The 13467-nt window shown below is 53.9% G+C and overlaps 5 protein-coding genes across 6 annotated transcripts; 3 read left to right on the forward strand and 2 right to left on the reverse strand.

Annotated features, from left to right (window-relative positions):
• Window positions 1-84: 84 nt before the first annotated feature.
• On the forward strand, window positions 85-4789 carry H257_04178 (hypothetical protein). Its single transcript, XM_009828582.1, has 10 exons — window positions 85-199; window positions 258-354; window positions 401-477; window positions 532-723; window positions 782-930; window positions 982-1217; window positions 1274-1791; window positions 1877-1948; window positions 2012-2262; window positions 2316-4789. The coding sequence occupies exons 1-10, from the start codon at window positions 107-109 to the stop codon at window positions 4168-4170; spliced, it is 3540 nt and encodes a 1179-aa protein (XP_009826884.1). The 5' UTR covers window positions 85-106; the 3' UTR covers window positions 4171-4789.
• H257_04179 (hypothetical protein) lies at window positions 4275-5256 on the reverse strand (the record flags this gene model as incomplete). The annotated part of the gene is made up of 7 exons (XM_009828583.1): window positions 4275-4478; window positions 4526-4614; window positions 4668-4725; window positions 4780-4824; window positions 4887-4930; window positions 4979-5057; window positions 5104-5256. The coding sequence occupies 7 exons, from the start codon at window positions 5254-5256 to the stop codon at window positions 4275-4277; spliced, it is 672 nt and encodes a 223-aa protein (XP_009826885.1).
• Window positions 5257-5328: 72 nt separating this feature from the next.
• On the reverse strand, window positions 5329-8619 carry H257_04180 (hypothetical protein). The gene is made up of 15 exons (XM_009828584.1): window positions 8358-8619; window positions 8129-8311; window positions 7968-8078; window positions 7888-7911; window positions 7736-7832; window positions 7405-7676; window positions 7177-7353; window positions 6823-7119; window positions 6655-6771; window positions 6498-6602; window positions 6157-6446; window positions 5963-6098; window positions 5755-5883; window positions 5601-5699; window positions 5329-5540 (listed from the first exon to the last, which is right to left on the reverse strand). The coding sequence occupies exons 1-15, from the start codon at window positions 8574-8576 to the stop codon at window positions 5406-5408; spliced, it is 2391 nt and encodes a 796-aa protein (XP_009826886.1). The 5' UTR covers window positions 8577-8619; the 3' UTR covers window positions 5329-5405.
• Window positions 8620-9069: 450 nt separating this feature from the next.
• Window positions 9070-9830, forward strand: H257_04181 (hypothetical protein). The gene has a single exon (XM_009828585.1). It carries the CDS (start codon window positions 9077-9079, stop codon window positions 9791-9793), a length of 717 nt encoding a protein of 238 aa, XP_009826887.1. The 5' UTR covers window positions 9070-9076; the 3' UTR covers window positions 9794-9830.
• A 254-nt stretch (window positions 9831-10084) lies between these two features.
• H257_04182 lies at window positions 10085-13077 on the forward strand. 2 transcript variants are annotated; one of them, XM_009828586.1, is made up of 15 exons: window positions 10085-10190; window positions 10235-10299; window positions 10365-10447; window positions 10497-10634; window positions 10688-10840; window positions 10894-10983; window positions 11039-11260; window positions 11324-11396; window positions 11444-11577; window positions 11631-11787; window positions 11833-12047; window positions 12104-12160; window positions 12231-12353; window positions 12400-12468; window positions 12522-13077. In XM_009828586.1, exons 1-15 carry the CDS (start codon window positions 10108-10110, stop codon window positions 13026-13028), a joined length of 2169 nt encoding a protein of 722 aa, XP_009826888.1. In that variant the 5' UTR covers window positions 10085-10107; the 3' UTR covers window positions 13029-13077. The 2 variants fall into 2 exon arrangements, with proteins under 2 accessions (XP_009826888.1, XP_009826889.1); XM_009828587.1 differs by having other exon boundaries at window positions 10235-10447.
• The last annotated feature ends 390 nt before the right edge of the window (window positions 13078-13467 follow it).

Here is a 13467-nt window from a genome sequence, read left to right on the forward strand (position 1 = left end):
CGGCCGTTTCACGTCGTAACTGTCAAACTTTATCCGGCAGTTCTTGTATCCGGAATATTGTTCGACCAAATTTGAAAAGGCACCATTTTTTCGATCCTTGCCAAGCATGGGGCCAAAGAAACCTGCTGCCGCTTCGTCCAAGCCAGTCAAGGACGTTCAAGATGACGGACCTCAAGTCATTGTGTCCGAAGACCGCGAGGTATGCATAGCATGTGCGAACGCATGACAGGAAGACAATGACGACATGCTTGCTGTAGCGCCACCCAACACGTCCGCCTCCTGAAAACGTCCCGCCACTGTACGTTCCGTCCATCATGCCAAAGGAGAGCTTTCCTGAATGGAACGAAAATTTAGGTAGGTACCTTCATTGTAACTGTGCAACGCTTACTCTGTCGTGTAGATCAAGAGAACTGGTACACTGCCACTGCGCCATTCGAAGATCCCATGGGGCTACCCGTGCTACCTCCACACATTGACGTTCGTACAATAATCGTCGCTATTCATAAGGAGCTCATTGCTTGACCATTGTAGACATCGTCAATTACATGGAAGCGCCCGCATCAGTATTTGCCGCCACTACCCGAGCCACCCAAGCTAACGACGTCTGCCCCGGCGGTGAAGACCCCTGGCGGGGGAACGAAAAAGGGGAACTTGGCTTCTGGAAAAAAGATCGAGTCGATCGATGCCAAGGCTGAAGAGCCCAAAGTGCCACGATGTTGCTACGTACGGGATTGAGTAGTTGCTCAGCAACGAGTGAATAAGCACACGTCGTTGAGCGTAGGTGCTGTACGACTCGTCGCTGGACCCAATGGTCGAGAAGTTTGAGGGCACACAGCCCGGGTTTGCCCCTCCATTGACTGCGGAACGCCTGGATTGGGCCAACGACTTTCAACGTGTGTGGAGCGCGGAACAAGCCCACGATATCAAAAGGTACAGTGCCCTTTGCATAGTCCCTTACTGAATGACCGTTTGCATGGCTAGATGGGACACGGAAGAGGCGCGGATTCAAAGCGAAAAGGAGAAAAAGGAGTTAGCCCTCATGGCGTACGAGGAAAGCTGCTTAATCAAGCTGCAAAAGGCCATCGCAGCCCACAAACAAGCCACCGAGGCCGAGTTGAACGACGAAGATCTGCTCGACGACGGCGACGACGGCGACACAACGTTTGATTTCCCCGCCGCTGGCACGCCGGCGCCGTTGCTGTTTAACGAGATCTTTGGTATGTGACCAGTCGCGCTCGCCCCTGTGACGACGTTACCTACATTGTCATGGCAGGGTCGGCGCCCGTGATTGAAATCGAGCCCAACTCAGTCGTCAAGCCCTCCGTACCAGAAGGAGATTACGTCGACTCGCCCCTCGCCTCGGGCTGCCGCGTTATCAGTCGGCTCGTGGATCGAATGGTGGCGAATCAGCCGTACTTTTGGGAAGCCATCTACCCCCAGACCGTGACAGCAACGAATCGACGCATCCCGACGGTCAACCCGGGCGGGAAGTACCTCGTGAAGCTGTTTGTGATGGGCAAATGGCGCAAGGTCGAAGTGGACGATCGTATGCCGCTGGACGACCAGGGCAAAGTGGTGGTGCTCAGCAGTTCCCAGCCGAGCGAAATCTGGCCAACGCTTCTGGCCAAGGCTATCTACAAGGTGTTTGCGTGGACCAACACGCTGTCGACGATGAACCACCCCTCGACGGTATCGCAGTCGGTGGGGTTTATCTTGAACGCGTTGGCAGGATGGAAATCGCGTGCGTATGTCGGCTTGTCGGATTTAAACGCGGCCGAAGCAATCGCCAAAGTAAGAAGTACCCATGACGTTATCGACAAGATTGATGGCGATATTCAAACGTGATGATGAGGATGTTGCGGTACGATATTGCTAGATCACGCCTTGTTTGGATGCGGCAGTGCCCTCCACGACATTGTCGGACGTTCAGCCGTCGTTGACCATGAACGTACGACCCGATGGATATGAGTTTGCACTTCAGCGTGTTTGCACTTGACGAGTTTGCACGTAGAACGTTCTGCTCGTGTGCTCAATGGCCAGCATCAAAACAAGGCACTTCAACTCGTCGTGCGGCGAAGCGTTTGTCATGTCGAGCATTCGTACGTCGGGGCAATCGTTTTCGATCAACATCTTCACGCTGCAGCCCAATGTTCCGCCCCACGACACGTTGTCGTTTACGTCGGAAAGCATCGAGTATCACAAATTGACCACGGTCGTGCTGCACACGATTCCAACTTATACGCATCAATTGGTGCAAGAATGGTAGTCCACATTCGTACATATCAACGTCGTCCGACCCATGCCTTCTGACGTAGGACCGTTCAAGTAGATACGACGAACCCCGACAACCCCCAACGCATCCAGCGACCGTACTCGAACGCGCTTCCAAAGTTCCTCACCGTACAAGTCCCCGACACTGTGTCCTCCACGATGCTGTACGTGACGCTCACTTGCGCGCCGGTAGCCGCCGCAGACGACGTCCTCCACGCTCCAAGCGATCGGGGCATGCTGCTGGTCGAGAAGCAGCAGCTCAGCTGGCCCACGCCCCCCGCCGCAACGATCAACCAAAACGCCGGCGTCTTGAAACCAAATGTCACGTGGCCGTTCGAAGTCGTAGGCCCCGGCACACATGTGTACCGGCTGTATCCACACGACTTGCAGAACGGCTACAGTCTCGAGGTCGAGAGCGACGTGCCGATCTTCGTCCACTCCGTCGTTGATTGTTTGAGGGACATTTGCCACATGAACGTGGAAACGCTAGACGCGTCGTATGATGCGATGGCGGCGGGGACGTGGCATGTCGTCCATCGGTTCAACATGACTGTCACGGCGACCAGCGGGTCCCGGAACCGACTGTATCTGGGCTTGCACATGTACGACGCCGACGCGTCGCCCTACTTTCACGTGCATTTGGTCCACAACAACACCTCGTCGGCTACGGAGCTGCCGTCAGTGTCCACTCGATTGAATCTCCTTGGCGGGTACTTTGACTTGAACCCCGCGAACGCGTCGGAGAGCTACACGGTGGTCCTCGAGTGTCTGCCGTGTCCAAACGTGGTAATCCCCCCCGGGGTGTTTACGATCACGGTGGCCAGTGATTGGACGATCCAGGCACCGCTGACGCAGTACCCCGTCGTGTCGTCTGTGTTCTCGGGGTCGTACACCCCCAACAAGTACCTAACTCTGTTCCGGGACGTGTTTGGGCCCGACGCGGGCGAGGACGATGCCAAGGCCAAAGCAGGGACAGCCACGTCATCGATCCACACAAGTTTGAAACTGTCGACGTCGGTGGCGAATGCTGCGGTGAAACTGGAAGTGCTCGACGCGGCCACGGGCAACCTGCTTGTCAAGGCGACCAACTACAACAACACGCAAGTGATGCAGTTGCCGCCATGTGTCGACGGAGGAGGGTACATCATTCAAGGCCGGTTCGACGAAACGCGGTGGGTGGTGCCCGACGCGTTGCGGTCTGTCCAGCCATTCTCGGGGTTGATTGCCAAACCCACCGAAGCAGCGTCCCCGGATCAAATCGGTAGCGTCGTGCCGGTCCCCGACAGCGCTACTGCCACTTCTCCTCCCGTGCCCGACGGAGGACAGCGACAGGACGGCACCACCTCGTGGCGGCTCGAAGTATTTGGACTCGTGCCGGCGAGACTCACTCCCGACTGCACCGCGTTGAACAAGTTTGCGGCCATAAAGCACGGGTGGGAGGTCGCGGAACGGGGTCGAGAGGTCCGGGGCGTCGTGAGTCGGCTGCTGTTTCTGGGGAAGCGTCAGGAAGCCATGGACCGCATGGCGGCGGCAGAGTACTCCCCTGAGCAACAAAAGGAGATGCTCGCGCGGTACGACTTTTTGTTTCAGGACGGCGCGAGTCCGTCGATCACTGAAGTGGGGGCGGCTGAGCCAGAAGTGCTCCTCGGGTCTGACTTTTTTGCCACCGAGTCGCAGAAATTAGCCCAAGACTTGGACGCGATTAAAGTGCACATGGAGAAAGCGGCGAAAGAGCGCGCGGCCGAAACCGCCGCGAGGAAGCTAGAGATGGACCAGATGAAGGCCGAGATGGCCGACTTACGACTGGCCATGCTTCAAGAGCGCGAAAAGTTGTGGGTCAAGCGAGAAGAAATCCGAAAGCAGCAAGCCAACCCCACCCCCCCGTCGTTGTTCCCATAAGACCAAGACATTAATTCAGCATCGTGTTGAGTTTGTTTAGCATATCTAGTGATTCACCGTGCAAGTCGTTGTTGCACTCTAGCAAAAGTGCTGCGAAAACCAATTTAGTACTGTGATCGTAATAGGTCGGGGACACATGGAGGGTTGTTGGCACCTTTGAATTTCTTGGTGTTGTTTTGAACAAAGCTTGCAGGGTCGTCCGTGGCGGGCAGCCCCCACGACACCTTGTCCCACGCAGCTTCGGCCAACGCCGCGCGCAAGTCGGCGTCGCTTTCAGGATCGTCGTTCACAGCCCGAGCTGTATGTACCTAACAATCGCAGTGAGCAACTATTGAGAGATTGTTTGGCTTGTTACTTGACGAAGCGCGAAAACCTCGCCGTCCAAGCTCTCGAGGGACGGCATGGCCGCGTGGACGACGTCGAAGTATTTGTCGATTTTGCAGACTGAAGATATTATATACGGGAGCGATATGTTCAAACACCACAGAATAGCTTACCTGGGTTGGACCGAGGTGCAGCCGGCGCATGCAGAAAGAGTCGTCGCAAGCGAGGGAGCTATTAAAGAGAGCGAAGGAGATGGAGGGATTGATGGGGGAAGGAGGTTAGTACCTGCTTTTGCAGCAAGGCGAAATCGACACGAGCCAAGTCGTTGCCCTTCACCAACGCAATACGAACCCCTTTCCTCATAGCATATCGTGATGAATTGTTTTACTCACCTCGACATGCAATTCTTCCAGTTGAGGTTGGGGCGACATGCCATCTACGACCACTTGTCACCACATTTACTACTCTGTTGGTCGTCACGTACCCAATGTGGTCACGGTGTTAAACGAGCAGTCGAGACATTTGAGTGTTGGCAGCGTCGGAATCCCATGCAACGACAGCAGCTACCACATATGGCATTGTGAGTTGGAGGTAAGCTAGACAGCGTACGTGGTTCTTGGCCAAGTTGAGCTCCACGAGGCTCGTACACCCTTCCAAGAGCGCCACCGTCCGGATGTCGCAGCCTGCCAGGTTGAGCCGTTGAATGCATGCAATGTCAAAGTGTTTGCTGCGGCGCTTCAGCAAGTCCTCGGTAATTTCCATCGGTCAACTAGTGACCGTTTCGTACAGTTACGTTGTTGGAACGTTTCTAGAGAATGCTCTTCGCATATATCGTAACTACTTCAACATAACAATAGCTGAAGTCGATGGTTATGTAGTCTTTATAAGCTGCCTTGTTGTCGTGTGCATGATCAAGCACACGTTGTATCTTTGCACCCCACGAGCACGTCGATGTTGCCATAGATCGTTCGGATGTAAATGTCTCCAACAAAGTGGCAGCTCGTGTCGCAGTTGATCAGCCCCTGCGACTCGCGGGGGTCCGCCGTCTACACACACACCATCATCAGTGGAAACCTGTCCGAGTTTTCATCTTCTGACTATGTTACCGGCAACGATTTGACCGAATCGTAGCTTGAATTGGAATACCGCACCGACACTCGTCCGTACTCGGAGCGCACATAGTACAACCCCACAAACGACGTGCTCTACCAGGAAATGTTCAAAAGGATCTGCCACTATCGACTGCCATCTCTTAGTTACCGCCAGGTGGACCACCACGTTGCCAGAGTTGGTTTCCACGTGCACATACCCCTTGGCGACAGTGTTGAGCAGACGCACGTCGCCGCCAATGCTCGTCACATCAATACGCCCCGTGAACGGTCCCGTACCCTGGGTAAGACTTCAAAGTTAGAATAAAGTGTAGAGAATATTCACCAAAACCCATGGTGAGTCCAGATACAATGCGTACGCTAGAGATGAGCCCGTCCGTGGTGATCGCGCCGGACGTCGTTTGCATGGAAATCCAATCCGCCGTCAACCCAGATACGACAATACCCCCCGATCCACTGGACAAGGTGACATTGCTCCGGCCATGGGACACCGTCCTGCAAATGTGCCGTTACGTTACGTTTCCGCGCCTAGTAATGATATGCGACGACGTACGCTGCTACGTTTTGCACCACGACCCCCGCCACGTCCGTAGACATTGTCAGCGGACTGTCCACCAGCGTCGCATTCGCAAGCGACACACTTCCCAACGACGACGTTAGGGTCGATGGCGTTTTGCCCCCCAGCGCCCCCCTCGTGGCATTCACAAACACGGTCGACATGTTCACTTCCCCCGAGGTTGAAGTGACACTGAGCCCTCCAGAACCAATGTACACGCCAAAGCCGTTGATGTTGGCCAGGTCTGACGTCACGTTGAGCCCTTGCACCAGCGTGGACGACCCATTCTACTCGTTTAGCCTGTGTGAACATTTGAAACCATAACAAACTACTACTACCTGGAGCAAATTGATGTCGATGGCGGTTGATTTGGATGCCAACGACACGAACGGTACACGCCCACCGGCCACAAGCATGGGCAGCTCGATTTTGACATTGGCCACCTTTTACGATAGATAGTTTCCTTCCAAGTACAAGTCCATATCTACTACACACCTGACAGGATGTGTCAAACCACAGAAACGTCGCCGAGTTGGTGGGGGTGGCGGCGACCGTGCACACGTTGTCCGCGTCCACAGAGCTTTGAAACGCTTGTCCGGCCAAGAACTTGTCCTGCAACATGGTTCATCGTTTCCGAATATTACAATCGCAGGCTCAGCCTACCGAGACGGCGTTTTGCTGGAACGTGATGTTGCCCTGCGTGGTCGTACTCCGCACAAGCTGGAGGCGTCCAGCAGCAAACGTGTTTTGCAAGCGGTAATTCGCACAGGGAGTAGTAGTATTGCCCAATCGATACGAGCGGCTCTCGGCTGCCTTGCTGATGCTCGCGCACTGCGTCGTGAACACGACACTCAGCGTCATCATGACGGTGATGGCCAGCAGCAGCAACGTGGCGACCCCACAGATCACGCGCATGCAAATGCGTTGGTTGCGCTTGGACGATTTAAACAGGAGGGTCCACTACAGATGAAACCACAACATCATTGATGGCACTCGACAAGGCACATATGGTCGTACTTCACGGCGAGCGACGAATTCGGGATGGAGTTCCGGGTCCAAAGCACATCGTTTGTCTTGGGCGGCGCGGCGTTTGACCACGTTCATGATCTCTCGAATCGACTGCGCCGATAAGCTCTGCAACAGCATAAACAAGCCGGAAATGATGCCCACGTAGGCCATGCCGTACAAGTTGCGCTAGAAATCATAACCACGTGATAGACAATAAGACGAAGCTGCTGGTTTTACCTGCACGAACAGCACGAACTGGCTCTTGTCGTAGCGCGCTTGGAGCGTCGGCGGCAACACGACTCGAATGGTGGCCCAGTTGTTGATCACGGACTTTTCCACGTTGGACGTGACTGCCAAACACGCAACGGCCGCCCCGATCAACAAGACAGCGGTGAGAAACGCCAGCCAGCTAAACGTGTTGAGGAGCCGACGGTATTCGAACCCGGACCCGATGAATGCCAACAACGACAGCACCAGCACCATGAGCCCGCAAATGTAGATGAAGATTCCTGCCAAGGAGCCAACAAGTTGGGCTTCATTTGACAAGAGAGAGAGATGCAGGGCAAACCAGTGTACGGAGCTGACGCCAACGTTTGCGATGAAATGATGTACTGCCCCCCGGCAATAAACAACAGCGAGAGGGGGATCATGAAGGCGCTAAATGCCTGTACGCCAACAACTTGCGTCAGAAGGTGGGAGGTTTATCAGGCGTGAGAGAACCTGAAGAAAGGCCACCGACGCTCGCTAGCACAGGACATGTCAGCATAGGAATGTCATTGTAGTAACAGCTTGACGCTCACCTTTTCCCCCAACACGTGAAACAAGAGGCGCACTTGATACGACGCGATGAGGCCTAGCACGAGCTGAACCGCGCCGCCCACTTGGAGGTACAGTCGCTCCACCACAGCTTGCTAAGGGAACAAGAGTCAACTGATCACGTACTGCCGCCTTTGCCACGTACGGATTTGAGCTCGCTCGGTAGCACGACACTCTTGGCATACTGCGAGTCGGTGGCACTGGTCAATTCAGCGCTCGCATAAGGCAAGTACAACACACAAAGACCTCCCGCGCTGATGAGTCCGTACGCGGCGGCGACGGCAAACATCATGCTCCAAACAAGACTTGGTGTGGATTTCAAGATGCCCTAGAGTCGACCTGAGCAACTTGTCGAGTGTCAAGATGAATCGTACCATGGCCGAGGCAAGGAGCGACGAAATGGCCAACGCCCCACCGGCAACGTAGAGCACTTGGAAGGTCATGGCTTTGGTTGCAAACACGAAGAACATTGGCGCGGCACCGAGGCACAGCACAAAGTTCACGAGGCAGAACCGACGGATGAGCGGGGTCGTCTCGGTGGCTTGTGGCAGCGTTGTCTGCCGAAGCACCGTGCGCGGCTGCATGGCACTCATGGGTAGATATGCCAGATGGCCCGTAGGACACGACAAATCTTTTCCGAACGTGGCCGTTACTTTTGGCGGTTTCAAGTTCTGGCTACATTTGAATCTACGCTTTTCTCGTGTAACGCTCGTTTCAACTGGAATTCCACTCGGATATGCATTTACTCCCTGCCCTTGGCTTCATTCAAGGTTCTTGCAATACGTACTGTGATTGGTGATGATGAAAAGTTGATTGAATGGGAAGATCTCGACTTCGAAAGTGGTTGTCGTCATCAGCTTCATTGCTTGGAAGGGGCGATGGGTTGAACAACCGGATTTATATAGTCGTTGACCTCGTATTGTGTGCACAATTCCGTTCACGAGCTACGTTATCAGGGACATGCAACAAAGAATGGATATGGCGTTGTTGGTGTCTTGCACAGTTTGACATGTAAGTTTTCACTTGTGTGGCTTGTCCAAGGCACAGTTTCGTTTTCGATGGCGTTATTCCTTGCAGTTACAAACTCTACAACATGACTAGCATGAGCGCAACGCCACCCCCCACAGAACCAGACGAGTTTGAAGCCAATCTAAACCAACTTATGGTCGCGTATGGATGTGGCCTGGTCTTTTTTCTCGTCGGTTTTGCTTGCTGCTACCACTGGACACAACATATCCACGCGTCCCAAACCGTGTGCCACGTACCCGAGCTCACGATGATCAAGATCAACACCAAACTCCTCCGTGGCCTATGCGTGGCAATGCTCTCGGCCCAGTTGGCCCTCTTCGCCCATTCGATTTCGCTGCCAGACAGTGGGAAAGCGGCTTCATTGTTCGATAGCCTCAATCGTCCCCTCGGCGCCATGCTTGGCATCGCGTTTGGGTTTTCCACCAACTTCCACGCCAGCTTTCGCGTGTTTGTCGCGGCCTTCCTCGCGGCGTTGGTGATTCTCGATTCGATCTCGGCAGTGCACTATGTATCCATCCGCATGTGTGCCAAGAAGGGGGCGCTATGTTCGTCTTCCAAGGCGCTGACTGCTGACCGCCTCGCCCTCTTGATCGCGCGAGACATGGTTGGAATTGCGCTGCAAGTGTGGGCCCTTCTAGTCATATCGTTCCTGTGCGTGTCCATTGGCATATGCCATTCAAGGTATTCACCGCGCCAACTGTCAATAAGCAGCCCGTACTCCAACATCCGCGACCTCCTCACCAAGTATCACCCCCACCTCAATGTTAAACACAGCGTCTAAATCAAGTTGTGGGGATGATTCCTCAAGTGTACAGTAGTGAATACGATGTCCATGAATGCATAAAACACACACAAGTCGTCAAACTTGGGACCCCCCCGAGTATTATATAGCGTTAAAGGCCAATCGGTCATTGGCTATGGCTATGAAATATTCTTCATCGTTCCTGCATTTGACTATGCGTAGCGTTGCACTACCTGATTGAAAAGTCTACTCCTGTGTACGACTTGCATGCCAACGTGACTGACTATTCAATATTTAATCCTACGGAGGTACTGATATTGTGACGTTTCGAACTGGCAAAGACCACAAGTTCCATGGGCGAACAGACACCTCCTCTTCCGATGACTCTTGCGAAGGACTACTACACTCGACCGTTGCTTCTGTTTGGCTCAACATGGTACCCCTATCAAGAGGTGGCAGGTATAACCCTTGATACAACAGGATGAAATCCATTGCCAGGATGCAGATCCTCGTCGTTGGATTGCGTGGGGTGGGGGTGGACATTGGTAAGAAGTGTGCACTGTACACTTCTTATGCTGTTGCAACTTATTCCTTATGGCCAACTTGTCAGTGCGCACTCTGCTAAGCCATAGCCTCAAGTCTATTACAATCCACGACGACGACTGTGTCCGAGACGACGATATTGCATCGCATGTTCGTACTGCTGTGGACATGATGGATTTGACAGGACAACCTTTGGTAGCCTGCATACATGCGAGTGGATGTTGGTAAGAAGAAAGCCACTGTGATCAAGGAACGACTGGCCGGCACGAGCCCCCCCTCCACTGTCCTCTTGTCGCTGTCTGGAACACTCACGTCAGATTTGCTGCTGAATTATCACGTTCGTATCCACAAGCACAATCTCCCATGATTGACAAACACATCAAACAATAGGCAGTTGTGTTTTCAAGCGGACCGCTATCCCGGGAAGAAATCATTGGGTTGAGTGAATTCTGCCATGCGCAGAGCCCTCCCATTGGTGTCGTGGTGGCCGAGAGCCGAGGATTGCTCGGGTCAGTATTCGTCGACTTCGGTAGCCCCCACACCGTACGTTACTCAATCGAACGACTAATCTTACGACAAAGACTATGCTGTACTAGGCGACGGAAGATGAGAGCTTCGAGTTTACTGTCGTTCAAATGAACGTCGCTGGAGGCTCTGTGGTCGTGCAAGAGCAATGCATCCACCTGGTACAGACATTTTCTATCGGACATCAAGCAGTAACTTTATTTCTAACGTTTTTAGCTGGTACAACAAGGCGACTTGGTCGAGTTTGCCTTTTGCCATGCTGGTGGCGACAGTGCCGACCTGACGTGGCTCCATCGCCGGCAGTTTCCCGTCGTTCAAGTGGCGCCCCCGTCCGGATTAGTCGTGAATTTCGGTGTGTCGCCGTTGTTTGTGTTTGATTTGACCCAGCACACCCGCCTCAAACTCAAGAAAATACGTGGCACGCGGACCATCCAGCACGTTCGTTCGTTCGTTGCTATACACCATCATTCTCTATTAACATGGATGAAATGGTCATTGTAGAAATCGTATCGGGAAAACATCGTCGCACCTCAACTTGTCGCGTGCCCGTACTACATCTCGTCCAAAGACAACGGTGCTAAAACGAGTTCTGCTTTGGCCGCCAAACTTCCTTGTTTGTAGAGCGCAACATACATTTGCATTCGATTTTGCATGGGCTGTACAGCTACCGCCAACGCCACGGCTTCTTCCCCCAAGTTAACAACGCGCACCATGCCCAAGAAGTTGTCAACTTGACCAAGGACTTCGTCGCAAATGTAGGTCTTGTCGGGCAGCCAGTGATCCGACACGAATAACAAGGCAACCCTAGACTGCTGCCGCCGCCGCGTTCGGGCGTACTGTCGTGTCCGTCCAAGTGGTGCCGGATGCCCTAACCCTTGAAGTGGCACGTACGGCGTCCGCTGAGTTTGCCCCTCTGAGTGCGTTGGTGGCAGGAATGGCCTGTCGAGAACTGCTGAAATTTTGCGGTATGACCGTGGATATGTTTTGATAGATCGATAACGCTTCACTAGGATTTGGATGTCCTGTGTCGCAGCTTGTGTACTGGGATTTGCTGGACTTGCTGCCAAAGGACATCAAGAAGGAGCGCCAGTTCCAACACGACGCCGCAGGATCCGTGGGTGAAGCACACGTGTTGGCTTTGTTTGGTCGTGCAGCGGTCGAGCGACTTCGCGATGCGCGGGTTGTCGTGATCGGATGTGGTTCCGTGGGCTGCCAAGTGGTGCAGGTGCTGATTCCACCGATCGATTGCATGCACCCCATGATGGAAGTAATTAAAAGTAGAATTTCACTCAAATGGGGGTGGCCAAGGGCGTGGTCGTCGATGGCGCCCGTGTCAAGGTATCTGCGACAGACGATCCAATTGCACGTTTCGATAGTCAAGGGTCCTCACGACATTGCCTTATTATAGCGACAAGATTTGGCCACGCAGAGTGCCTATTGTGAGGCCGACGTAGGTCTCAACAAAGCGCATGCTGTTCAGACGCATTATCCAACATGGACTTCCGTCCCCGTGCATCTTCAACAAAGCCATGTACTCCTACGTGTTTCCTTCCATATTGTCGTCACTAATGGCATAGCACGTGCATTTCAACCATTCGTTTTGGCAACCCACGGACGTTGTCGTGAGCACCGTCGACTCCGATCACGTACGTACGACATATTGATATATCACTTTTTCCCATCAAGTGATATATTTTAGACCACATTGCACTTGGACGACGAGTGTTTTACGTACGAAAAGCCATGGGTATTGGGCCATTCGCACGGCCACCACACGTTTACCCAAACGTTTGTCCCACATATCACGGAGCGATGGGTGGAAACAAAACTGCTCAACACATCCTCCCCGTCGTCGTCGTCGTCGCCGCTGTTCCTGCTAGACCGCGTCACAGCCCTCCGCGCGTCGATTTCCCCGCCGCTCAAGTCGCTCCCCCATGGTGTGGACCAAACCGACTCGTCCGCGTTTGAAATCCATCACATGGTGCAGTGGGCGCGCACAGTTTTCGACGACGCATTCCATCAGAGCCTCGTGTGTCTTCGTGCGACCTGGACCGACCGCATCGGGTCCTCTCGAGGCAAGCGGCGCGACCCCGCCTTCATCCGCATGGCCAGCGAAGCGTACAGTCGATGCCAAGCGCTGACGTCCGTCGCCGCGTGCGTCGACATGGCACGGTGGTTCTTGGAGGTACTTGCGTTGAAAATGTGATTTCATATGTGACACCGTTTGGTCTCTCGGTAACCAGACTGCACTTGCCCCGCATGACATTTCCTTTGACGAGTCCAGCCATGGCGACCTGTGGATGGTCGCGGCGGTGCTCTTTGGGCACAGCATGACCTCACTATCAGATGTGACGGTCGCCACGTGTCGACAGGTCCCACACCCGCCACGAGTGGTGGACATGTCCAACCTACTTTCGTTGCAAGTGTTTCAAGCGCTGACAGCCATTCAAATGCAGGCGACCGTCGACCCGTGTCGCCCCACGCCGTTCAACGTCGTAAGTGTGTACATATATATATCATGTTTGATTTCCCACTCCTGTATTCATGGCCCATGTAGATGGACGACACCAACATGCATGTGTACTTTGTCCAGCTCCTGGCCAACGCGGTGGCCGCGCGCCAAGACATCGCGCCCATTTCGTTCT

Source organism: Aphanomyces astaci, assembly GCF_000520075.1.
Source record: "Aphanomyces astaci strain APO3 unplaced genomic scaffold supercont1.7, whole genome shotgun sequence".
NCBI lineage: Eukaryota > Oomycota > Saprolegniomycetes > Saprolegniales > Verrucalvaceae > Aphanomyces > Aphanomyces astaci.

Coding starts and splice junctions, on each gene's coding strand:
- H257_04181 (XM_009828585.1), top strand. CDS start 9,077: ATGACTAGCATGAGCGCAACGCCACCCCCCACAGAACCAGACGAGTTT.
- H257_04178 (XM_009828582.1), top strand. CDS start 107: ATGGGGCCAAAGAAACCTGCTGCCGCTTCGTCCAAGCCAGTCAAGGAC. Junction 200..257: donor TTGTGTCCGAAGACCGCGAG/GTATGCATAGCA, acceptor TGCTTGCTGTAG/CGCCACCCAACACGTCCGCC. Junction 355..400: donor TGAATGGAACGAAAATTTAG/GTAGGTACCTTC, acceptor TCTGTCGTGTAG/ATCAAGAGAACTGGTACACT.
- H257_04180 (XM_009828584.1), bottom strand. CDS start 8,576: ATGAGTGCCATGCAGCCGCGCACGGTGCTTCGGCAGACAACGCTGCCA. Junction 6,447..6,497: donor TCGACATCAATTTGCTCCAG/GTAGTAGTAGTT, acceptor CTAAACGAGTAG/AATGGGTCGTCCACGCTGGT. Junction 5,541..5,600: donor ATTCGGTCAAATCGTTGCCG/GTAACATAGTCA, acceptor GTGTGTGTGTAG/ACGGCGGACCCCCGCGAGTC.
- H257_04182 (XM_009828586.1), top strand. CDS start 10,108: ATGGGCGAACAGACACCTCCTCTTCCGATGACTCTTGCGAAGGACTAC. Junction 10,984..11,038: donor AAGAGCAATGCATCCACCTG/GTACAGACATTT, acceptor TAACGTTTTTAG/CTGGTACAACAAGGCGACTT. Junction 12,469..12,521: donor GCACCGTCGACTCCGATCAC/GTACGTACGACA, acceptor GATATATTTTAG/ACCACATTGCACTTGGACGA.